The following is a 25,808-nucleotide window of genomic DNA, read 5'->3' as shown; positions in this document are numbered from 1 at the left end:
AACCCTGGGAATAGACAAGTCATTTTTCCCTTAATGGAATGAGCACAAGCCTGTGTATTTCTGGAGGTTTTGCTTCCTGAGGTCCCAGCAGGTTTGAGGGAACTCATCTTCCTAGAGAAGCCTGAAAGGGGGTGGTTTGCAGAAAAAGAGGATTCTGTGGAATTGCAGGTAAGTGATGGACACGAACTCCTGAGTTGGCCTCTCTCCAGGAAGCAGTGTGAACACAGTGCATGAACACAGTGCACTTCTGAGACTGGCGTCTCTGGCCTGTCCCTTACATGGGGCTGTGGTGATTTCCAAAGGGCTTCTTCTGATCATGGAATGTTGGGTGCATGCTTATATCCTCAGAGAAGATACTGTTCTTTCTCGTTTTTTTTTAAAGACAGAGTCTCACCCTGTCACCCAGGCTGGAATGTAATAGTGTGATCATGGCTCACTGCAGCCTTGAACTCCAGGGCTCAAGCAATACTCTCCGCCTCAGCCTCCCAAGTAGCTGGGCCTACAGACACTCATCACCATGTCTGGCTAATTTTTTTATTTCTAGTAGAGATGAGGTCTTGCTCTGTTGCCCAGGTTGGTCTTGAACTCCTGGGCTCAAACAGTCCTCCTGCCTCAACCTCCCAAAGTGCTGAGATTACAGATGTGAGCCACTACAACCAGCCAACACTGCTCTTTTTCATTCAGGTACAGAGGGATATCTCATGCTGAAACAGAATGTTTCCTTTTCCTCTTATTCTATCCCAGATAAAGAAATAACTCCCAATCCTGGTAATACTTTTCTTTGGTTTTTGTTTTCCCAGAAAGCTATAGAAAAGGAATTGCAGAACATGTGAAAATACACATTTAACATAAAATGATTATTTACAGGGTCAAAGAACTAAAGAAAGGCATTAAGTGTTGCACTTCAGTTACCAGTCGAAATCAGACATCCGGAAACTCCTCTCCAAAACGAATTCAGAGCTCCCCTGGGGCTTTGTCAGGGGACAAATGTTCTCCCAAAAAAGTCAAGCTGGGACTGCAGCAGTCACTCACAGTGGCAGCCCCTGGTTCCACGAGAGGGAAGGTCCATCCTCTGACCAGCCACCCACCCAACATTCCTTTTGCTTCTGCACCTAAGGTCTCTGGTAAAAGGGGTGGCTCCAGAGGGAGTCCTTCACAAGAGTGGGTCATTCATGCTAGCCCTGTGAAAGGAACTGTGCGCTCTGGACATTTGGCCAAAAAAAAGGCAGAGGAGTCAGCACTATTGTGCTCTGAGAAAAATCGAATGGGCAACAAAACTGCCCTTGGGTGGGGAAGCAGGGCCTCAGGCCCAGGAGAAGGCCTAGTGCGTGGTAAGCTGTCCACCAAGTGCAAGAAAGTGCAGACAGTGCAGCCAGTACAGAAGCAGCTTGTGTCTCGAGCTGAGCTCTCCTTTGGCAACACCCACCACAGGGCTGAGTACAGTCAAGACAGCCAGAGGGGCACGCCTGCTACGCCTGCCTCTGAAGCTTGGACAAACATCCCGCCACATCAGAAGGAGAGGGAGGAACATCTGCGTTTCTATCACCAGCAGTTCCAACAGCCACCTCTCCAACAGAAGTTAAAATTCCAACCACTGAAAAGGTCTTTACGCCAGTACAGGCCCCCAGAGGGTCAGCTCACGAATGAGACTCCCCTTCTGTTCCACTCTTACTCTGAAAACCATGATGGAGCCCAAGTAGAGGAACTTGATGACAGTGATTTCAGTGAAGATTCTTTTTCACACATCTCTAGTCAGAGGGCCACAAAGCAAAGGAACACCCTGGAGAATAGCAAAGACTCATTCTTCCTGCACCAGACGTGGGGACAGGGTCCTGAGAAGCAGGTGGCAGAAAGACAGCAGAGTCTGTTTCCTAGCCCCAGGACAGGTGACAAGAAAGATCTAACTAAAAGCTGGGTGGACTCCAGGGACCCCATAAACCACAGAAGAACAGCACTCGATCACAGCTGCAGCCCAAGTAAGGGGCCCGTGGACTGGAGCAGAGAGAACTCTACTTCCTCAGGGCCTTCTCCCAAAGAGAGCCTGGCAGAGAAGCCGTACTGTTCACAGGTAGATTTCATGTATAGACAGGAAAGAGGTGGAGGCTCTTCCTTTGATCTCAGACAGGATGCCTCCCAAAGTGAGGTTTCTGGGGAGAATGAGGGCAACTTGCCATCCCCAGAGGAAGATGGTTTCACTTTCTCATTGTCCCACGTTGCAGTTCCTGGATCCCCAGACCAAAGAGACACAGTCACCACACCTCTGAGAGAAGTCAGTGCAGACAGCCCAATCCAGGTGACCAGCACTGTGAAAAACAGTCATCCTGTCCCAGGAGAGGACCCTAAGGGGCAGTTAGGCACACATGCTGAATATGCTTCTGGACTCATGGCTCCCCTCACCGTGTCCCTCTTGGAGAACCCAGACAACGAAGGGTCTCCTCCCTTGGAGCAGCTGGTCCAGGATGGGGCTACGCACAGTCTAGTGGCAGACAGCACAGGGGTCCCAGTTGTGGGCCACACAGTGCCATCTGGTGATCAAGAGGCAGCCTTGCCAGTGTCTTCAGCAACTGGGCACCTGTGGCTGTCCTCATCTCCCCCCGATAATAAGCCTGGTGGTGATCTTCCAGCTCTATCCCTATCACCCATCCATCAGCACCCAGCTGACAAGCTGCCCAGCAGGGAGGCAGACCTGGGAGAGGCCTGCCAGAGCAGAGAGACTGTACTTTTCTCCCACGAACACATGGGTAGTGAGCAGTATGATGCTGATGCAGAGGAGACGGGGCTGGATGGCTCCTGGGGTTTCCCAGGAAAGCCCTTCTCCACCATACATATGGGGGTACCCCATTCTGGACCGACACTCACCCCACGAACAGGAAGTAGTGATGTGGCTGACCAGCTCTGGGCCCAGGAGAGAAAACATCCTACAAGGCTTGGTTGGCAGGAGTTTGGTTTGTCCACAGACCCCATCAAGTTGCCCTGCAACAGTGAGAATGTCACATGGCTCAAACCCAGGCCGATCTCAAGGTGCTTAGCAAGGCCAAGTTCTCCCTTGGTTCCCAGCTGCTCTCCCAAGACTGCAGGGATACTCCGTCAGCCCACCCTGGAGCAAGCACAGTAAGTTGGACACTTTCCCTAAGACTTGAGCCCCTTTGGCACCCACCCTCCACTCCAGCATACTGTTTTGTCATGGACAAAGAGAAGCCATGCCGGGGTACGCAGGTGAGCTAGTCTTCTAGCTCCAACCCTCTGCTTTGGTCCCGGGCCCTCCACAGGAAGTAGAAATGATAGCAGACCAGGCAATAGGCTCCATCTTGTGCCAAGTATGCCAGTTGCAGTCACAGCCTTGAGAGCCTTTCTGCAGGGAAGCTGTGGGAAATGGACAGCTCTTGTGAAGAGCAGCAGCACCCAGCCCTGCCCCTCAGTACAGCTGGGGAGGCAGGGGACAGCTTGGGCAGCCCGTCTCCCTCCCTGTATCTCGTTGGTACTCTAATTCCTTACCTAATCCTGAGAAAGAGCAGGTGAGGGGGAGCTGGGTGGTAAGCTGGCCTTGGTCAAAACCTTGACCATTTTCGGCAGAGGCAGCTCTCAGCTTACAAATGAGATCACCTCCAGAAAGCTACCCAGGAGAGGCTGGGAGGCCAGGAAGATCACAGTGTTCTCTCTGGTGTTCCCAGGCAGGTGGTCATCCGAGCACACCAGGAACAGCTGGATGAAATGGCTGAGCTCGGCTTCAAGGAGGAGACGCTGATGAGACAGCTCGCTTCTAATGTAAGTAGCCCTGGCTGGACACTCACAGGCTGTTGGGAATTAGCCTGCAGCTAATTTGATGGTCATCCTTGTTTGCTGTGGCTGTGTGTGGGGAGAGGGTCTCCTGGCACACACCGTGACTGAGGCCTCACACCTCCTCTTGCCACACCTTTGAGACATCTTGAGTATAGGTACAGGTGGGAGATGGTGCAACACTCGCCTTTTCCAGGCTAAAATGTTTCCAGCCTCTATCCTCAGCTGCTCTGCCTTCCTAGCGGTTTGTCGGGGCCCCTCCCTGTGACTAACAGTGACCAGTCTGCTGCCTACCACACGTAGGTATTTCTTCCAAATACCCTTCTGCCTTACAAAGTAACTCCTCTGCTTGGGAAGTGTCTCGAATGCAGAGCAGCGGGCCCCACCCTGTGTCATAGCAACTATCCTACATGTTCTCCCGCCGGAAGAGTGGCCTGGGTTCTGAAACTTTCCTGCCAGAGGAGGGACTAAAAAAGCAGATCTGGCAGAGCGCCAGCAAGAGCAAAAGCTGTATTCATCCCTTGTTTCCTTCTCAGGATTTTGAAGATTTTGTGACCCAGTTGGATGAAATCATGGTTCTGAAATCCAAGTGTATCCAGAGCCTGAGGAGCCAGCTGCAGCTCTATCTCACCTGCCACGGGCCCACCACAGCCCCTGAGGGAACAGTGCCGTCTTAGAGCCAGACCCTGTGCCAAGATGGTGGGGGCCCTGCAGGAGCCTGTGCTGGGCTCTCAGGGGCTGGAGGAGCCTCTGCCAGGTCCTCCCTGCACACACCAGAACCCACACGCTGGTCCTGCCTATGCTAGCCTCACCCCAGCCCCACGTGGCCTCAGATAGGTCCCAGCTTCTCTCTCAGGGCCAGGCCCCTGTCCCTCCTCAGTTCCATGCACAGGAGCACCTCCAAGGGTGGGCCAGACTGAAGAACCTAATGCCTTTCCCTTGGGCCTAGAGAATATGATTAACTGACCCCTTGCCTGTGGGAATATATTTGGGTCTAATAACCCTGAAGATGTTTCTAAGTTTGGGGCTCAGAGGATGTGGTGGTCAGTGGTAGCCTAGAGGTCAGAGGTCACAAGACAGAGAAGACAACATGCTGAGACCAGAGGCTTCACCAGCTGAATTCTGTGCCTAACTTAGAAGACTAAACACTGGCCCAAACTTAAACATTGGTGCTAGGGGGGCATGGGTGGGGTGAGCTCTGCCCCATCAGCCCTTGGAGATTGATTTGGGGATTTAGAGGCATTTTTGAAAATGTAAATAGCATAAACCTTGACTTGATGTGTCACTAACAGCAGCAGATGTGAGACAGGCCTTATACTTAAACAGCTCCCTTCCCTTCCTGCAATCCAGTTTTGAGGCAGAAGAGGGTGCCTGTGTCACACATCAATTTTTCTCCTGACTTTGCTGGGGTGAAAGGCCTCTGTACAATGCCCAATACTCTCATGCTCCCATGGCAGCTCCTGGCTCCTATCTGGGACACCTCACTACCCAGCCCCCTCATGGAATAGTCCATCTCCTAGCCTGGCCTTCATCCAGTTCACCCTGCCCAGCCACCCTGCCTCTCAGGGGTCTGTGTTGGGAACCTTGGCACAGAGTGCTCTGTTCAACAGTCTGAGGCCTCTGAAACAGAATTCACACACAAGCCTTCAGCCGAGTTCTGCCTGCTGTGTATCTTTTTAGCAGGAAGCAGCTCAGGACAGGGAAGACAAAGTAGCCTCCAGGTGCCAATTACTTTAAAGCCACTCTGGGTCAAATGGAGATTCATGAGTCACGGCCTTGGCCTGAACGCCCATTACTATGTGAGCTTTTATTTCCTTCAGATAAAGGATAACAACTTTTTACGGTTTTAAAAGGAGGGCTTAATTAAAAGGCCAAGAAAAGGGTTAAATGGCTCTCTTGAGACACTAGCAGCCTGGTCCAGTCACCCTTTGTCAGCCTGACAGTGCCTCATCTGACCGCCAGGGGGCATCCTTATTGGTGCTTCCCGGCCCCAGGGCACTGCGGCCCCTCATGATCACTAAAAATCTTAAAAGAAAGACCCAGTCTAGCCAAAAGCTCAAGTGGGACAATGGCACAGTATTAAGGTCAAGGACAAAAACTTACTTTAGGAATGAATCCTGTTCTATCATATACAACAGTACCACTGAGAGCTGGTGAAAGAGTTTAAATCCCGTCCTCTGCTTGTGGCAAATGATGCATAAATGCCTGCTGCTCACAGTAAAAAAGGGCTTCTTCCTCTTTTACTGGGTGATCCCCCTGAAGGCCCAGCCTATCCCAGCTCCACAGTCAGGAAGGTCTATGTCCTTGGTCCACAGACGGAGCTGGGTCAGGTTTAAAAGACAATCTAGGCTTGCCTTTGCAAACCAAAACCGAGGACAGGTCTGAAGTGGGAAGAAAGCTCCGAAATAGAAAACGGTTAGGTCCTACTCTATCCCCAGCAAATCTAAGCAAGAAATCTCTTGATACACCACATGGCCCCCCACTCCCATAAAACAGCCTTGGTAATAAGTTATCACACCAAGACATACCTTTTAGATTTTTATTAGTAGTTCTCTCTGAAGAATCAAAATAGTTAGTTAGCAAATTATTTTAGATTCAAGACTGTATATCCTTTGTATTTAGATCTTTAATGATGTACAACATAATACAAAACAAACCAAAGAGACTGATTTCTATGACTAGGTGTTATTCATTGTGTCATCCTAAAGCAGTGGGCTGGAGGGGAAGCTGTTCAAGGAGAACAGAGGTGGAGTTAGTGCTGGCCAACTTGATCATGGCCTGTCTGCTCACCCATTCAATGTGCTGGGAAGGGGCCAATGATTTCTTAAACTGTTTCCTAGAGCAGGGGCTCTAAAACCCTGGGTAGCAGAGGACTGTGGTCCAAACCAAGCCAAAAGAAACAGGCTGGGGTAGGGAAGCGTGGTGACTGCCTGGCAGAAAAGGCAAACTCTGGGCCCCATAGGGAAAAGTGCATTCTTTGCACCTCAGAGACATTGCAGAACCAGTGTTAACACTATGAGACTTTGTTAGGAGGGGAAAAAATAAAACCCTGGAAGAATCTTTCACTTGAACTCAACTTGACTGGAGTTCAGTCCACCAGTCTCGGGGGAAGCACCTAGCTCCACAGCAGCACTGAGTCTGGCCCTCCCGCCCCATCTCCCCAGCCCCTCTCGGCAACTAGGCCAGGCTTCAGCTGAGGACATAAACACCCCAGAAAGACTAGGGCAGTCTCTCCGGAGGGCTGAGGTGGGAAGGACACTTCTCAAAATGCAAATGCGCTTAATACAGAAGGAGCCAGGACAGTTCTGGGGGCACTCACATGCCCGAATCTTCCCCACCTCCCCAGCTCAGGGACTAGGCTCACAGAGTCTGGCGAGCACAGTCTCCACACCTGACCTTCTAACCCCCAAAAGAAAATCCGGAAGCTGCCCCTTCTCTTTCCCCACAGGTGGGCTCTGCAGGGCCTCCCAGGGATGGTGGTTCTGCGGCAGGGCCTAGGCAGGGCCTGGTCTCAGCTGGCTCCTGCCCGAGCCATGAGGTCTTCCAAAGCATTGTCCTGGTCATTGTTGTGTAATAGCAGAACTTCCTTAATGTCTTTCAGCTCAAAGCCCATCTCCTTAAATTTGCTCATTAACTGAAGAAACTCCATCATCTAAGGGAGAGAAGAGAACACAGATTAAAGAAAAGGGTGGGGTCACAGCACAGCCGAGTGAAGGAGTATGTGTGTGGGACAGGGACTGGGGGAGAGCGGAATGTCTACATCCTTCGCCCAGAGCCCCCTGAGTCTCCATAAGGTCCCCTAGCAAGCAGAGGTGGGCTGTGGTGGAAGCCAAGGCAGACGGGTTTGGTGACGGCCATCAATCTTCAGGAGTCAGCCCAGTCCAACTCACTCTTGCTGACCACTATCTGGTCCCACCACCCACATCCATCTTCCCACCAAGGAAGGATACTGAACCCAGAAATGGCTGCTTTTCAGGGAGCAGTCTAGGCAAAAAGTCCAGCAATCTCCCTCCCTAGTCATCTAAAAGTTTGGCTTTTAGCCCAGGCCAATATTCCCTTCCCTTCACTGGGATTCTGAAGTTTTCAACCCAATGCTTCAACCACCAAGCCAAACGCAGGCCTCGGCCTGTCTGAATACTTGGGAGATTCTGCCCTTCAAATGCTTCTACTTGTAGTCACTGGCAAAGCAAAAAGGTTGTGTGTGGGCCAAGGGAGAAAACCAGGACGGACTACTTGGTCCCTCCTTTCCAGAGGGTTCCCATGAAGCATGAAGATTCCCACCTTTTCTTCTGAACACTGGTGCATTTCCAGAGCCTCTTCCACTAAAAGAGGGTCGAAGCCCTTCTCACAAAGCTGTCCATGTGCAAAGAGATAGTCGAGAATCTAAGAAAAGAAACAAGGGGTTTAGCACCTCCTGCTGCTCTTTGCTGTGCTTTCCAAGAGACCTCAACAAACTAGTGTGTGAAGTCCGCTCCCCGCCCCACCCAGGCTGTCAGATACTGGATAGGATTTGATTTTGTGCCTTGACTGTGTCCAACACAACAGGACCCCAGTGACTCTTTAATGAACACAGGCACAGCCTTCTAAACATGAGTAGGCATTTTCCAAAGCAATTGCAGCCACAGCTGACACACCTACCAGAATGGTCAACTCCACAGCCTGGGCAGGCGGCTACTCTAAGACAACAGCCCAAGTCAGAAAATGTCACCGAGGTCTAACACTCCAGTACCCTATTCAACACTCTGGGCATAGAGGACAGGATGAAAATTCCTGGAAAGAGACATTTGACCATACCCCAAGCCTAGCTCTGCCCCTTTTGGAGAGGCAGAGAAAGGGGAGGGGGGGTAGTTGGAGAACAGCTCCAATTCTCCCAAAGCTGTCTCTCAGCCTGGGTCCTGGAATAGCTTCCAAAAGAAGTATTGCTCCCAAGGCTGCTAGCTTTCCCCAAAACATGCCCCGTGTCCTCACAAACCCACAGAAAAGGAGGTTGGTGCTACAAGCCTGAGGGGCTCTAGGACAGGGGAGGACACTACTCCAGCTCCACAGGTCTGAGCCTGCCCTCCTGGCTGACCAACTGCTCACCTGCTCAATATTCTCTCCTTTCTTCTTCATGGCTCTGAGGACACACTCGTACGAGTAGCCCATGTTGACCACCGTCTCCACACACTGCCGCTCACTGGGGGACAGCATCTGCAGTTCAGAATAGGCCTGGGGACAGCTGGGCATGTTGGGCACTTGTGACACTGAGAAATTAGGAGGGGTGACCTAGTAGTGGAAAAACAAGAAGATCAAGGCAAGAAGACCTGGGCCCCCAAAGAAGTCACTGAGGCAGCCTAGTCCAGGGGTTGGCATTTCTGACACTATTCAAGCCCCAAGACAAGCGGTCAGGTTGGAAGAAACCGCCAGGTTGCTGGTCGGACACCCTGAAAAGGAACAGAGGGGTGGGGAAGTGCCAGCTGAGAGGGAAAAAGGTGGGAGGTCACCTGCAATTGTGGCTGTCCTGCTCTGCCCTAGTCCCACTTTGGTGATTGAGAAAGCGCCACAACACCACAGGCCCTTGCATGCCCAAATCTCCAGGGTTTGAGTTGAAGAAAGAAGTTGTGGCTGCCCCCGGGACTGATGTCCAAGCTGGCTGCGATGATTTCTCTCCAGCATTATCCCTTTCCCAGGCTGAAGTATCAGTTCTGAGGGGTCATTTTTCACTTCAAATACTCCCACTTTGGAGCTAACTCTATCCCAAAGTCTCTACTCTTGGGCAGAGGCTGTGAGTGTGGTTCCCATGCATGGACAGCTCAGGAACCCAGGGTTTTGAGGGGACTCCACACCTTTACCCTACATCATGTACTGTGCTTCGTTTCCTGCCAAAGCTGCCATCCTACAGTGCCGGGACAGAAGGCATACTAGCCACACCAGGCTGGATCCCACAGACTGGAATCCGGACTCTAGGGACCTGCCCACCAGCTACAGGCAGCCTGCTTCCTGCCACTGGAACTTACTAACCCCAATCTCATAGGCGTACAGAGTCCAGTGATTAACTCCCCCACCACTTCTGATCACAAATCAAGCCCAAGGCAGGAAGACAGCACACTCCCAGGCCAAAGGACCCATCGACCATAGGAACGAGGTCACAAGCCCTTTTACAGCTTGGCGCAGGTCCCAAGAACCAGGGAAGATGTTTCAGACAAAAAGTTTTTTATTTCCTTGTTTTATTGGTGGGGAGGCGGAGCATGGTTAGGTGGTAGGAAGCCCTCTGTCCTAGAAGCAAGTTTGAAATTATACAGATGTAACCAGATGCTCTCCTCAAAGTCTGCTGGGGAAAGCCAGGACGGCTATAGGCCTCAGAGCCCATTCTGTTTGTGCTTAACCATCTCACCCACAGCACACACTCAGCAGCCCAAGCACAGGGCTGTCATTAGGTTACAGGAGTCACAATAAGGCACAGGGATTGGATCACACCAGTCTAGCCACTTGGTAGGTCTAAGATTGTGTCTCCCTCTTTAGAGACAAGCTTTAACCTGGGCTAAAGAAACCAACAGCCGGCCGGGCGCGGTGGCTCACGCTTGTAATCCCAGCACTTTGGGAGGCCAAGGCGGGCGGATCACGAGGTCAGGAGATCGAGACCACGGTGAAACCCCATCTCTACTAAAAAATACAAAAAATTAGCCGGGCGTGGTGGCGGGCGTCTGTAGTCCCAGCTACTCGGAGAGGTTGAGGCAGGAGAATGGCGTGAACCCGGAAGGCGGAGCTTGTAGTGAGCCGAGGTTGCGCCACTGCACTCCAGCCTGGGCGACAGAGCGAGACTCCGTCTCAAAAAAAAAAAAAAGAAACCAACAGCCACAGAGCAATGCCAGCTCTCACATGACATTCCCCAGCCAGGAAGGAGTCAGGACTATTCTTCAACTGCCGCCCTTCTCATAATGCCTCCTAAATGCCTGGTGGGATGCAGGCATACACCCAGAATACTGCACATTACAAATGTTAATAAAATCGTATCTAGCCAGGTGCGGTGGCTCACGCCTGTAATCCCAGCACTTTGGGAGGCCAAGGCAGGTGGATCATGAGGTGAGGAGTTTGAGACCAGCCTGGCCAACATAGTGAAACCCCATCTCTACTAAAAATCCAAAAACTAGCCGGGTGTGGTGGCACGTGGGAAAATCGCTTGAACCTGGGAGGTGGAGGTTGCAGTGAGCCGAAACCATGCCATTGCACTCCAGCCTGGGTGACAGAATGAGACTCTGTCTGAAAAAAAAAAAAAAAAAAAATCATATCTATTTTAAACATACATGCAGTACTCTCACATACCCTACTAGTGGAAATGTTATTTGATATGCTTTAGGTAAACATGGCATAAATCCAGAAAACTGCTCAGATTCTTTGATCCAGTTATCTATTTCTAGGAAACTAGTCTAAAGAAATAATAATAATGCAAACCAATATTTATGTATAGGAATATATCCATCTCAACATCATTTGTAATAAATATTAGGGACAACCTCCCAAATATCCAGCACAGGGTGTTAGGTTAGCAAATAATGAACATATGACTGTTAATTATTTAAAGCATTTGAATTAAGTGAAAAAACAGCGGGTGAGGTGGCTCACACCTGTAATCCCAGCACTTTGAGGGGCAAGGCAGGTGGATCACCTGAGGTTGGGAGTTCAAGACCAGCCTGACCAACATGGAGAAACCCCATCTCTACTAAAAATACAAAATGAGCCAAGTGTGGTGGTGCATTCCTGTAATCCCAACTACTTGGGAGGCTGAGGTAGGAGGATCAGGATCACTTGAACCCAGAAGGCGGAGGTCTCAGTGGGCCAAGATTGCGCCACTGCACTCCAGCCTGGTTGACACAGCGAGACACCGTCTCTAAATAAATAAATAAATAAGAAAAAAAGATATATTTATTAATTGTACATGCTCTACAATTATAGCTATATATTTTTAAAAGATGCATGGGATATTAAATGACTAATTTTAAATGGATGATTTTAAAGTATCATCTATCCTAACAGATGATAGTTTTCTTGAACAGGGACAAACAAAATAAGATGTCACCTTCATATAAATGTTTTATGAATCAAACAGGCAATAGGCTAATCCAGCAGACCCCAAACGGACAGACAAGGTTTGAAAGGATCCCTCATCAAAATTATAACAGTGTTTAGTTTCTCCAGTTACTCAACAAATTTATTTACTCCAGGGTACCATTTTCAAATATATATAATGCTCTTAGGAGTAATATAGATATGACTTTTTAAACACTATTAACTGCATTCATGGTAGCCATTTGTCATTATTTTTTCAATAAAAGAATAGTAAAATTTAGTTCCTGCAGGGGCAAAGGTTGACTCTGGCATAAAAAGAGATTTTCATACTCGATGACTGAAGTGCTCCATATTTGTAACCAAGTAGAAACTAGACAAAAATGAGAATTATTATGAAATCTTTCCAAATTAAATATGAGTGTTTGAGGGAAAGTACGTTTGTGAAAGGAGAAAAATATTAGTGCTCAAGCTTCTGAAAAGTCTGAGCATGCTCTCAGGCCTCAGAAGGTGGCAGTCCTTTCTGTACCTATGTGGCCCTCAAGCCTAACCTCAAGACAGCTTCTACCAAGTCTTTCCATACACCTTTTAACCCACTGCTAATGTGTGTGCACAACTCAGCAGACACACTGCCACCTGCGGTCCCACAGAGCTTTAGTCACACTGCTGGCAGAGTACTTATCACATTACATTAATGTGAGCTTGCAGAGGTCAGTTACCATGTCATGCCCATTTCTAAATCCCCAGGGCCTGACTCTTGGCTTTACACTTACTGGTCTTCATCAACAGTTGTGGAATAAATTGAAGTCCATGAGAATTTTCAAAGGGAGAATTTCATTTAACACACTAAAATGATCAAATGTCTTTACCATCTCTTCTTCCCAAAAGCCCACTACAATGATCATAAACAAACTAAGGCCAGGAGCAATGGCTCATACCTATAATCCCAGCACTTTGGGAGGCTGAGGCAGAAGGACTGCTTAAGCTCAGAATTTTGAGACCAGCCTGGACAACATAGTTGAGACCCATCTCTACAAAACACAAAAAGTTAGCCAGGGGTGGTGGCACGTGCCTGTAGTCCCAGCTTCTCAGAAGGCTGAGGCAGGAGGATCACTTGAGCCCAGGAGGTCAAGGCTGCAGTGAGCCGTGATTACAGAGCAAGACCATGTCTCAAAAAAATAAATAAAAATTTAAAAATAAAGATTTAAAACTGTATTCATCTTTAAAGCAATAAAAGGAAAGGGGGTAGCAGTGGACAATATATTTCTTATTCTTTTTAAATAAAGAAACAAAGACAAGGTCTCACTATGCTGCCCAGGCTGGCCTTGAAGTCCTGGGCTCAAGCAATCCTCCCACCTCGGCCTCCCAAAATGCTGGGATTACAGGTGTGATATATTTCAATGAAATTTTAGAATGTGGAAAGATAATGAAGGGATGGTAATTGCCAGCAATGAAGTTATAAACTAAGTAGGAAAGGGGGGAGTCAGTCTATCAGCCCATTAGGACCCCTAAGAGGGGCTCAGACTCTGGAAGCACCAGGTACTGTTAGGATAAGGCAAAGATACACACAGTCAGTGATCAGAGCAGTAAAGCCCTTGGTGAGACATTCCCCATTCATCCCCACCCTGTGCAGCAGGCAGAAGGTATAGTCTCCAGAAAATGGGAACCAGAGACCAAAGAGGACTAAGCATCAGGCACAGTGTGGGGCAGAGTGAAGTGAAAGAACTTAAACAAGGATTAAGTAAAAGCAACACACCAGCGTTCCCCAACATCAGCCCTCAGCCACAATTCTCTGGAGAAACCCTCACTCCCAAGCCCTTCACATGTTTACATCTGGGGACTTCCCCGGCAAAGCCAATTAACTTTCAACCTATAGTGAAGCTTAATGATCAGCAAGCACACCTCCGACACACAAACTTTGTGACTGTTATTTTTTTAGTGCCTCATACTTAAACGTGAATAGAAAGCCAAAGCCACCAGCATGAAAACACCAAACCAAAAGAGGGAATAGACAAAGCACTTGGAAATTTAAAATATGATAAAGTAAAAATTGTATTTAAAAGGTAGTAAGATTTAGGCTGGGCATGGTCGCTTATGCCTGTAATCCCAACGCTTTGGCAGGCTGAGGCAGGAGGATCACTTGAGCCCAGGAGTTCAAGACCAGCCTGGGCAAATGGTGAGACCCTCCTCTCTACAAAAATTAGCTGGGCGTAGTGGTGCACACCTGTAGTCCCAGACAGGAGGCTGAGGCAGTAAGCTGCACTCCAGCCTAGGGGACAAAAATCCCATCTCTTAAAACATAATCACCTACTATCAAGTTCAGGGGGAAAAATAAATAAATTAAAAGGTTGTAAGATTTAGTTTTGTTGTTGTTGTTGTTGTTTTTTGAAGTTGTAAGTTAAGGATATGTCCCAGAAAGTAAAACATAAACAAGCTCTGCACTCTCATGTTTGTTGCAGCCCTGTTCACAATAGCCAAGATTTGGAAGCAACTTAAGTGTCCATCAAGAGATGAATGGACAGGCCAGGTGCAGTGGCTCACACCTGTAATCCCAGCACTTTGGGAGGCCAAGGCGGGTGGATCACCTGAGGTCAGGAGTTTGAGACCAGCCTTACCAATATGATGAAACCCCGTCTGTACTAAAAATACAACAATTAGCTGGGCGTGGTGGCGCATGCCTGTAATCCCAGCTACATGGGAGGCTGAGGCAGGAGAATCACCTGAACCCGGGAGGCGGAGGTTGCAGTGAGCCGAGATCACACCATTGCACTCCAGCCTGAACAACCAGAGCAAAACTCTGTCTCCAAAAAAAAAAAAAAAAAAAGAGTAAAATGAAAGAACTTAAACAAGGATGGATTTTAAAAATGTGGTGCTCATACACAATGGAGTACCCATTCAGCCATGAAAAAGAATGAGATCCTGTCATTTGCAACAACATGGATGGAACTGGAGATCATTATGTTAAGTGCAATAAGCCAGGCACAGAAAGACAAACATCACATGTTCTCACTTATGTGTGTGATATAAAAATCAAAGCAATTGAACTCATAGACGTAGATACTAGAAGGATGGTTACCACAGAGGCTGGGAAGGGTCGTGGGGGGCTGGTGGTTAATAGGTACAAAAAAAACAGAAAGAATGGCTGTGTGTGGTGACTCACACCTGTGTGATGCCTGTAATCCCAGCATTTGGGAGGCCGAGGTGGGTGGATCACGAGGTCAGGAGTTCAAGACCAGCCTGGCCAAGATGGTGAAACTCCGTCTCTACTAAAAATACAAAAATTAGCTGCGCATGGTGGTAGGCGCCTGTAATCCCTGCTACTCTGGAGGCTGAGGCAAAGAACTGCTTGAACCCAGGAGGCAGAGGTTGCAAAATCACACCACTGCACTCCAGCCTGGGCGACAGAGCGAGATTCCGCCGGAAAAAAAAGCAAAGAAAAAAACAGAATAAGATCTACTATTTGATATGACAACAGGGTGATTATAGTCAATATTTAATTGGCCAGCCACTGTGGCTCACACCTGTAATCCCAGCACTTTTGGGAGGCTGAGGCGGGTGGATCACTTGAGTACAGGAGTTCGAGACCAGCCTGGCCAACATGGCGAAACCCTATCTCTGCTAAAAATACAAAAATGAGCCCAGCACGATAGCACATGCCTGTAATCCCAGCTACTCCGCAGGCTGCGAGAGGCAGGAGAATCGCCCGAATCCAGGAGGTGGAGGTTGCAGTGAGCAGAGATCACGCCATTACACTCCAGCCTGGGCAACAGAATTAGAATCCATCTCAAAAAAAAAAAAAAAAGAGAAACACCAGAACTCCAGCTCTGTTTATACCTGCAGGTGGAAGGCAGCAAATTCTCAAGCCAACATGAAGCAGGCCTCTTCCCATCCTGAGATGAAAAGGCCAGAAAGAAACTCCCATAATCAGGCTGGTCAAAGAATGACAAGTGTTCTAGTTTGAGAAGATCTCTGCTGTTAGTTTATTGGCTTTGATCTCTAAATGGTTAATCTAACTTTAAATGAGAGGAAGGGAGTGTTGGCCAAGGATCCTTGATCTTTTCCAAGGAGCTTTTAATTTCTCTAAAGCATTCAAAGTACTATGAAAAGGAAGAAGTACAGTGCTGACCAGAGCCCAACAACTGACCAAGAGGAATTAGAATGAAGCCCACTCCAAGAAGATGATAATGGTGTTTGGCACTCTATCAAGTTTACCTGGGCCAAGGTTTATGGAAGTTTACAAGCAGCTAGGAGCTCTCTGACAATAGAGGCATTCACACAGACTATCATTGACCAAGAATGCTATTACTGGGACTTGTAAAGCAGGCCAAGATTTTGTATCTTTTTACCAGCTAATAGCAGGCTTGTTATGGTCTCTGACAGATATCCCACCAATACACTCAGGCTCCTTTTTGGCTCTAAATAGTCTCTTGATGTGCTTTTACATTAAAAAATCTGTAAGCTGGCCGGACACAGCAGCTCACCCCTATAATCCCAGGAATTTGGGAGGTGGAGGCAGGTGGATCAACTAAGGTCAGGAGTTCGAGACCAGCCTCGGCAACGTGGTAAAACCCCATCTCTACTAAAAATACAAAAATTAGCTGAGTGTGGTGGCATATGCCTGTAGTCCCAGCCATTCGGGAAGATGAGGCAGGAGAATTGCTTGAGAGGTGGAAGTTGGCAGTGAGCCGAGATGGTGCCACTGCACTCCAGCCTGGGCGACAGAGCAAGACTCTGTCTCAAAGAAAAGAAAAGAAATCTGTAAGCTGGTATAGCAAAAGGTTCTTGACTTCTATGATTTCTATTCTAGAATGCAATAATGTATTGTTCTGTACTGCCAGGCTCGATGGCTCACGCCTGTAATCCCAGCACTTTGGAAGGCCAAGGCAGGCAGATAACTTGAAGTCAGGAGTTCGAGACCAGCCTGGGCAACATGTCAAAACCCCATCTCTACAAAAAATACAAAACTAGGCGTGGTGGCACGTGCCTGTTGTCCCACCTACTCAGGAGGATGATGAAGTGGGAGGATCGCTTGAGCCCGGGAGGTCGAGGCTTCAATAAGGTGCGATCACACCACTGCATTCCAGCCTGGGCAACAGAATGAGACCCTGTCTCGAAAAAAACCAACCAAACAACAAGAAAAAACATAATCCCCATCATCAGGAAAATATGGGAGTCGGCGGGGGATTTAAAAGACTTACCGTGGGACCAGTATTTGGAGGTGATGATTCCTCTGTGCACACAGACAGAACAGAGAGGGAAGGCATCTGGGAGGATGTCAGGGCTGGCATCTCTGTGCCACTGTCCAAGTTCAAGGCTGAAAGCCCAAGAGTGTGATGCCCATTGAGCTCACTGGCACTGCTTTGGGTGGAAGGCTTTAGGGAATTCTGGAACGTGCCATTGCGGAGGCAGGATGTGCTATGGAAAGTGCTCGCCAGCTTGGCTGTCTTCTGATTGCTGTCATCAGAGTCAAGTTTGGGGAAAGACAGGGATTTGATATTGCTTACTGCAGGTATAGGGGGGAGGGACACTTTGGAAGACAGTGACATCTTTTCACAGTTGCCCAACTGTGGTAAGGTTATAAAGCCATTGGGTTTATGAAGAGGCTTGAAATCTAGGGTTGCCCGTTCCAAGGATGCCAGGACCTCCTCATCCTGTAACACAGACCCAGAGCCCCCCCTGGGCAAGTTATTGTCCAATAACTGAGCCATGATGGGTCCAGTGGTTCCTACCAGAATATTTCTCAGCTCTTCCTTCTCATCAATAGTTTTTAACTCCAGATTATCAAATGGGTCTTCTTCACACTCAAAGTCAGCAAGATTGAAATCTGCCTTTATGTGAGGTGGGCTGAGAACTTTCTGTTTGGTGGCACTACTGCTGACCCGAGTTGGTGTGAGGATGCTGTTGTGCTGCAAGCTGGCGAGGATGGGGTTAATAGGAGGTGGCATTGTGGCTGTACTGTGAGTCCTGGAGAAGCTCATTTTGCTATCGCCCTCTGGGCCACTCTTAGAATTCACTTTAGCTTCTGCTTCTGCAATTTTGCACTCTGCTTCCCGCTCGGCTTCTTCGATTTTCTTAATCTCTTCAGCCCACTCAATGGTTTTCTTTTCCAAAGAGAAGTCATACTGCAAAGATATAGCAGAGGAAGGGGGTGTGAACCCAGGTGGCCATCTTTACCCCACCACCCAATTCACTCCTTCCTCACTCCTGGTGCAAGAAGAGAACTGGGCAAGGCAGCATTTAAGGCGTGTGGGATGATCCCCACTTAAAAAGAGTAAGGCTTCCAATGTCCTTGTAAGATTTAACCAAACTATGTTCCCACAAGCCTCTTGTGGGCAGCAACCTGGCTACAGAGCCTCCTTGGATCTCTGTTATCTAGCACAATGTCCTAAACAAATCCCATGCTAGGTAATAATGGCCCCAAACATGTAAGAAATACCTGTAAGGTGCCATGCATGATTCTAAACACTTTCTATGTATTAACTCTCTAGATTTTCTCAATAACCCTTCCAAGTAACTACTATTATTCCTACTTAACAGGATCTACAACCAAGCATAAAGCTGGTAGCTAAATGGAAGAGCCTGGATTTGAACCCAGGCAGTCTGACTACAGATTCTATGCTCTTAAACCACTATCTATTAGATTATGACAAACAGGTTGCAGTTAAAATGCAGAAAAACTTATAAGAAATCTAGGCATATTCAGATTAAGATTTTTACCCAGCAAATTACACAAAGAGCCAATTCATGGTTCTTTAACAGTATCTTAAGTATAGCTCAATTTACAAAAATTTATTTTGCACACTTAAGAGAAATAGAACTATTATATAAAGCAACATTCACATAGGACAGGAAAAAACAAAATCTTTGGCTTTCACCCCAAAGCACTAGAGCTAAACAGTATCTGTGTTAATGTCCAAGGTTAGAGACACACTAAAGGTAAAAAAGGGGGAAAAGAGAGGTCTAACATGCTAACACCAGAATTTTAGAGAAGAAGAAACATATGAAAGAGCCTCTGGTCATCCTCAAGCCTTTCAAATTCAAACAACAAAAGAGAAGCCTAGAAAGGCACATGACAAGAAGTTACTTTAGGCCGGGTGCGGTGGCTCACGCCTGTAATCCCAGCACTTTGGGAGGCCGAGGCGGGCGGATCACGAGGTCAGGAGATCGAGACCATCCTGGCTAACACGGTGAAACCCCGTCTCTACTAAAAACACAAAAAATTAGCCGGGCGTGGTGGCGGGCGCCTGTAGTCCCAGCTACTCGGAGAGGCTGAGGCAGGAGAATGGCGTGAACCCCGGGGGGCGGAGCTTGTAGTGAGCCGAGATCGCGCCACTGCACTCCAGCCTGGGTGAAAGAGCGAGACTCCGTCTCAAAAAAAAAAAAACAAAAAAAAGAAGTTACTTTAAATCCTGAGCCAGTTGCTGTGCCTCAGATAGACATATGGGGGGATCACTGGGCTTCCTTTCTACCACTAATGGAACAATGAGAAAAGAGCAGTGGCAATGACTCTGCTCTTCTAACTGTGGAGAAAACCCAATTTTGCAATTGGTTTCCCCCAATAAAAATGGAGGTTATAACTAACTTCCCATTGCCCTATAAACATTGTTCTTTGAAGTTTTATTAAAAAATAATTGGAAATTTCTTTCCTTTTCTAGCAAACATTTATTGAACTTTTGTTTTTTAGTTACCAAAGTAATGTAGAGTACTTGGAACACAGAAAAACAGGGTGTGGTGCAGGGAGGGAGGGGGCTGGGGATGGCAGAAATATTAAAGTAGAAAAGAATGTGGTTTTGGAGTATAATAATAAATAATGTCATCTTGCATGTATGGAGTTCCAAGAACCAGAGTAAGCATTATAAATGCATTATTTAACCCTTCTAACAACCTTAAAAGCTAATCATCCTCATCCTCCCTTTACAGACGAAGAAATGGAGGCTTGGAGAAGTGAAAAAATCTGTCCAAGATTATACAGCTATTACAGGTCAATTCTCCAGCACATGTATGAGCGACACCAGAGGATGTTCTAAACCATGACACTAAGGGCTACCTCAAGTGAGCCACATTCAACAGAAGCTTTCTGGACCCTAGAAGCAAGGGCTGTGTATGTTTTACTGGCTCACTTTAAAGAAATTTTAGCTGAAAAGTTGAGTTTGTATTGTCATGCAAAGGCAAATATGACAGTTATAGGAACTTTCAAGCCATCTGTCTAGAGCTCTAGGTCTGTTCTCTGGGTATGGAGGGGACCAGATACAACACTACAACCCCATGGAGACTCCAGGCAGTCAAAGTTTAAGGCTGCTTTGTAGGCCAGACAGGCTTGGCCTCCTTTGAGAGGCCAAGGTGGGCGGATCACTTGAGGTCAGGAGTTTGGGACCAGCCTGGTCAACATGGGCAAAACCCTGTCTCTACTAAAAATACAAAAATTAGCCAGGCATGGTGGCACATGCCTGTAGTCCCAGCTACTCAGGAGGCTAAGGCAGGAGAATGTCTTGAACCTGGGAGGTGGAGGTTGCAGTGAGCCAAGATGGCGCCGCTGCACTCCAGCCTGGGCAAAAGAGCAAGACTCCATCTCAAAAGAAGATTGCTTTGTGCATTAGAGAACAAAAATATTTCACATGGCCCACACTGGAATGGAGCTCTTAGCTTTGATCTCCTTTTGTTATCAGTGGGTGCTATGAGCACAGTGAGCTCAATACCATGCTTTTATTGGTGCTTCAGACTGACCAAACAAATGGGAAATTCCCAGCAAAGCCTAAATCGACAACAATTTGGGAATCAAAACAAGTTTTCTGAAGGCATCAATAAAGCAGTGAATAATGAGAAACAAGACAGGTGTTTTTAAATCATATTGCTAATAGTATCATGTACACAGGTAAGTAATGACTATTTGTTATTGCCAATAAAAAAATTCTTAGACAAATAAAACAAGGAAAAACGTTACAAAGTAAGTCTCTCTCTCTTCTGGCCCAATAAAGCCTCCATACACAAAAGGAACATTAATTCAGTATTAAAGATACTTAAGATGCTTGGCACCATTAGACATGAATGAAATGCAAATAAAAACCACAATGAGAGACAACTTCTCACCCACAAGAATGTATATAATAAAAACGAGTTAATAAGAGTTGGCAAGGAAGTGAAGAAATTGGTACCCTCTTGTAGTGCTGCTGGGATTGTAAAATTGTGCAGCCACTTTGGAAAAATACTCTAGTAGTTCTTTAAAATGTTAAACATAGAGTTACCGTGACACAGCAATTCCACTCCTATACATTATACCCAAGAAAACTGAAAACGTGTCCACATAAAAATCTGTTTACAGATGTTCAGAGCATCATTATTCATAATAGCCAAAAATTGGAAGCTACCACAATGTCCATCAACTGATGAACAGATAAACAAAGTGTGTTATATCCAAACAATGAAATATTATTCACCTATAAAAACAAATGAGGTACTAATACCTCATTCATACAACGTGGATAAACCTTGAAAACATTATGCTAAGTGAATAAGCCAGTCACCAAGGCTGCTACTGCAGAATTCCATTTATATGAAATGGCCAGAATAGGCAAACCCATAGAGACAGAAAGTAGATACTGGTTGCCAGTGGCTGCGAGGAGGCTGCCAGAGGCTGTGGGGAGTGACTTCTAGTAGATACTGGGTTTCCTTTTGGGGTCATGAAAATGTTCAGGAATTAGATAGTAATGATTATTACGCAACTATGTGAATACACTAAAAATCACTGAACTGTATGTAGACCTTAAAAAGGTGAATTTTGGCCGGGCATGGTGGCTTACACCTGTAATCCCAGCACTGAGGTGGGCAGATCACTTGAGGCCAGGAGCTCAAAACCAGCCTGGGCAACATGATGAAACCGCGTCTCTACAAAAAATACAAAAATTAGCCAGGCATGGTGGTGCATGCCAATAGTCCCAGCTACTCAGGAGGCTGAGGAGGGAGGATCACCAAGCTCAGGGAGGTCGAGGCTGCAGTGAGCCATGACTGTGCCACTAGACTCCACCCTGGGTGACAGAGTGAGACTGTGTCTGCAAATAAACCAAAAAAAGTATTTTTTTAAAAAAAGGTAAATTTCATGGTATGTGAATTATATCTCAATAAATATTTTTTTTTGCTCCCAAAAGTAACTGAAGTTCCCTCATTATGATTACTTACTGCATATAAACTTTAGAAGATAAAAAAAAATACCTTTTAGGAAAAAAATGGTGATGCCTTAGTGAATTCCAGAAAAACAAAACTTTTCCTGAAAGTTGCATTTTTAAAAATCTTCTTAAGTCACAGGAAGAAGAGTTAGAGTAAGTACCGTATTTTTCTGTTGCTCTAGGTAACTTCTCTCAACTGTAAGTACCTTGAGGGCAGTGATTAAGGCATTTATCTCTACCTCCAGTGCCCAGTAGACCACCTCTCAAAAACATGCGTTTAGTAAATGTGTACTGCAGTAAGTAAGTAATACAGGGCTATTTGTTGCTTTCAAGAAGTAACTCAGTACATTTCTATATAACTGAGCCTTAAAGATGGGAGGACTGAGAAAGAAGCCCTAGAAGAGAGCATTTACGCGCAATTTAGAATAGATTTGAACAGAGTTTTCCGTATAGTGAGAAAGAATATTCCAGGTGGAGATAACGGCTCATAAGCAGAAGCAACATATAGAGAGATAACGTACAAGGTCTAACAGACTACTAGTAACGTGGTTTGGAGGGAACATGGAGGAGATGATGAGCTCAATTGCTTTGCCATAACCTTATGTCTAGACTGGACTCAATAAGGACTGGTCAGTCACTGAACCCTCTTGAACAGTTATGAAAAGGGATGTGACAATTTTTAAGATCATTCTAGAAACGATGTAAAAAATAGAAGGAAAACACTGCAAGTGGAAGGGCCAATTAAAGAGGCTACTGCAACAGCCCAGGTGAAAAATGAGGTCAGACTGAACTGCAATGTGAGACACAACAAATCTAACTTGAGTGACTGAAAAGAGAATGAGCACATTAGCAGAGAAAGGGAAAGAGGTGAAAAAGCTAGTTAAATGGGCAATGGGAATTTGGTCTGTGTGAGGTACAGAGCCCCAGGAATATACAATCTAACAGAGGACACAAAATCTGTATGTGTGTATAACAATGTGAGCCAGGCAATAATAGGAGCTATAAGAAACAAAAATAAGATAATACAGTCATAATGACAAGGATACGCTCTAAAAAATGCATGTTAGGTGATTTCATCGGTGAGGGCAGAGTGTACTTAAAAAACCTAGATGGTACAGCCTGCTATACACCTAGACTATACAGTATCGCTATGGTACAGTATTGCTCCTAGGCTATAAACTTGTATAGCATGTTACTATGCTGAATACTGTAGGCAATTGTAGCACAATGGCAAGCATTTATGTATCTAAACCTATCTAAACATAGAAAAGGTACAGTAAAAATATGGTATAAAAGATTAAAAATAGGCTAGGTGCAGTGGCTCACACCTGTAATCCCAGCATTTTGGGAGGTCGAGGTGGGCAGATCAGCTGAAGTCAGGAGCTCGAGACCAGCCTGACTAACATGGTGAAACCCTGACTCTACTAAAAATACAAAATTAGCCGGGCGTGGTGGTGCACACCTGTAATCCCAGCTACTTAGGTGGCTGAGGCAGGAGAATTGCTTGAACCCAGGAGGGGAGGCGGAGGTTGCATAGAGACAGAAAGAGTCTCTCTTCTTGGCGAGATCATGCCATTGCACTCCAGCCTGGGCAACAAGAATGAAACTCCGTCTCAAAAAAGATTAAAAATGGTCCACCTGTATAGGGCACTTACCATAAATTGAGCTTGCAGGACTGGAAGTTGCTCTGGGTGAGTGAGTAAGCGAATGGTGGGTGAATGTGAAGGCCTAGGACATTACTGTACAGTAGTACTATAGACTTTATGAACACTGTACACTTAGGCTATACTAAATTTGTAAAAAACAATTTTTTGGCCGAGCATGGTGGCTCACGCCTGTAATTCCAGCACTTTGGGAGGCCGAGGCAGGCAGATCACGAGGTCAGGAGATTGAGACCATCCTGGCTAATACAGTGAAACCCTGTCTCTACTAAAAAATACAAAAAATTAGCTGGGCGTGGTGGCGGGCGCCTGTAGTCCCAGCTACTCGGGAGGCTGAGGCAGGAGAATGGCGTGAACCTGGGAGGTGGAGGGTGCAGCGAGCCAAGATTGTGCCATTGCACTCCAGCCTGGGTGACAGAGTGAGATTCCGTCTCAAAAAAATACATACATATACATATATATATACACACACATATATATACAAATATATATACACACATATATACACACATATATATACACATACATATAAAAAACAATTTTTCTCTAAATAACACTGTGACTTTTTAACTTCATAAACATTAAATTTTTAAAACTTTTTTACTCTTCTGAACTAATACTTAGCCTAAAATGTTTTTTATCTTCCAAAACATTTTTCTTTATACCCTTATTCTATAAGCTTTTTGATCTTTAAATTTTTTATATTTTTACTTTTTAAACTTCTTTCTTAAAAACGAAGCCACAAACACACACATCAGCCTAGGCCTACAGGATCCTCAGTATCACTGTCTTCCACCTCCCCATCTTGTCTCACTGGATGGTCTTCAGGAGCAATACATGCACGGAGCTGTCATCTCCTATGATCACAATGCCTTCCTGGGGAATATCTCCTGAAGGACCTACCTGAGGCTGTTTTACAGTTAACTTTTTTAATAAGTAGAAAGATAATGCTGGCCGGGCACGGTGGCTCATGCCTGTAATCCCAGCACTTTGGGAGGCCGAGGCAGGCAGATCATGAGGTCAGGAGATCAAGACCATCCTGGCTAACATGGTGAAACTCCATCTCTACTAAAAATACAAAAAAAAATTAGCCGGGCGTGGTGGCGGGCGCCTGTATTCCCAGCTACTCGGGAGGCTGAGGCAGGAGAATGGCGTGAACCCGGGAGGTGGAGTTTGCAGTGAGCCAAAATTGCGCCACTGCACTCCAGCCTGGGCGACAGAGCGAGACTCTATCTCAAAAAAAAAAAAAAAAAACCAAAAGAAAGATAATGCTAAAAAGTATAGCATAGTAATACATAAATGAGTAACATAGTCATTTATTTGTATCACATACTATACTGAATTGTATGTGCTATACTTTTGTAAGACTGTCAATGCAGCAGATGTGTTTACGCCAGCATCACCACAAACACTTGAGTAATGCATTGTGCTACCATGTTACAATGGCTACTACGTCACTATATGACAGGAATATATATATATCATTTTTTTTCCCCCAGTAGAGACAAGGTCTCATTAAGTTGCCCAGCCTGGTCTCAAACTCCTGAGCTCAAGTGATCCTCCCACCTCGGCCACCCACAGTGTTAGGATTACAGGCATGAGCCACCACGCCCAGCCCCTTATAATTTGATGGGACCACCATTGTATATGCGGTCCATTGTCAACCAAAACGTGATTCAGCTCGCAACTGTAGTTTTTTCTATTTCACAATACATCAAATTCTTATTGTTTAAACTTTTAAATGCACTAAACTTTAACTAAAAATTACCACTTACCTGTACTTCTCTGACAACCTGCAAACAATCAGGCAAGGAGAAGCCAATAGGTAGACCAACTTTAGCTGGTGTTTTGAATTTGTCTCCTATCTTAAATGGGACATCATCAAGGTAACTGAAAGTCCCTATAATCAAAAATAAAGTAGAAAATATCAGCAAAGAACTTCATTATTTGTTTTGCCATAATCTTATGTCTAACGGATATGCATTAATTTTTGCTATCCTAAGTCTAGAAGTTATAGAGTTCCTTCTCTGACTGCTTACCTTTTCCTTGACCCCAAATCTCTGAGAACGAAATTCTACTGATTCAGTCTCATTAGGAGTTTATTTTCAATGGCACTTAGTGTAAAAGCCAAAGTACTCACAGTGGCCTAAGAGGCCTTCCCCATCGC

General features: G+C 46.3%; 2 protein-coding genes across 9 annotated transcripts in view; one reads left to right on the top strand and one right to left on the bottom strand.

The window, feature by feature from the left end:
* Nucleotides 1-20,429, top strand: part of KIF24 (kinesin family member 24) — a 92,653-nt gene extending 72,224 nt beyond the window's left edge. For 7 of the 8 annotated variants that reach the window (XM_032163993.2, XM_058445481.1, XM_058445478.1 and 4 more), the window contains 3 exons: nt 868-3,111; nt 3,672-3,765; nt 4,314-6,442. In XM_032163993.2, the coding sequence (XP_032019884.1) occupies nt 868-3,111; nt 3,672-3,765; nt 4,314-4,454 (2,479 nt within the window). In that variant the 3' untranslated portion in view covers nt 4,455-6,442. Of the gene's footprint in view, nt 1-867; nt 3,112-3,671; nt 3,766-4,313; nt 6,443-19,740 lie in introns of those variants that run through there. The other variant, XM_058445476.1, reaches the window with a different exon arrangement.
* The window catches only part of UBAP1 (ubiquitin associated protein 1), a 78,609-nt gene continuing 59,184 nt past the window's right edge, over nt 6,384-25,808 (bottom strand). Inside the window, exons 3-7 of the mRNA XM_032163996.2 lie at nt 25,417-25,541; nt 17,019-17,942; nt 8,860-9,042; nt 8,059-8,160; nt 6,384-7,429 (exon numbers count right to left, since the gene is read on the bottom strand). Of these exons, the coding sequence (XP_032019887.1) occupies nt 7,289-7,429; nt 8,059-8,160; nt 8,860-9,042; nt 17,019-17,942; nt 25,417-25,541 (1,475 nt within the window). The 3' untranslated portion in view covers nt 6,384-7,288. The remainder of the gene's footprint in view (nt 7,430-8,058; nt 8,161-8,859; nt 9,043-17,018; nt 17,943-25,416; nt 25,542-25,808) is intronic.

The sequence above is a fragment of the Hylobates moloch genome, unplaced genomic scaffold (genome assembly GCF_009828535.3).
Source record: "Hylobates moloch isolate HMO894 unplaced genomic scaffold, HMol_V3 SCAFFOLD_10, whole genome shotgun sequence".
Classification (NCBI taxonomy): domain Eukaryota; kingdom Metazoa; phylum Chordata; class Mammalia; order Primates; family Hylobatidae; genus Hylobates; species Hylobates moloch.
This window is presented reverse-complemented; position numbering and strand designations above follow the sequence as displayed.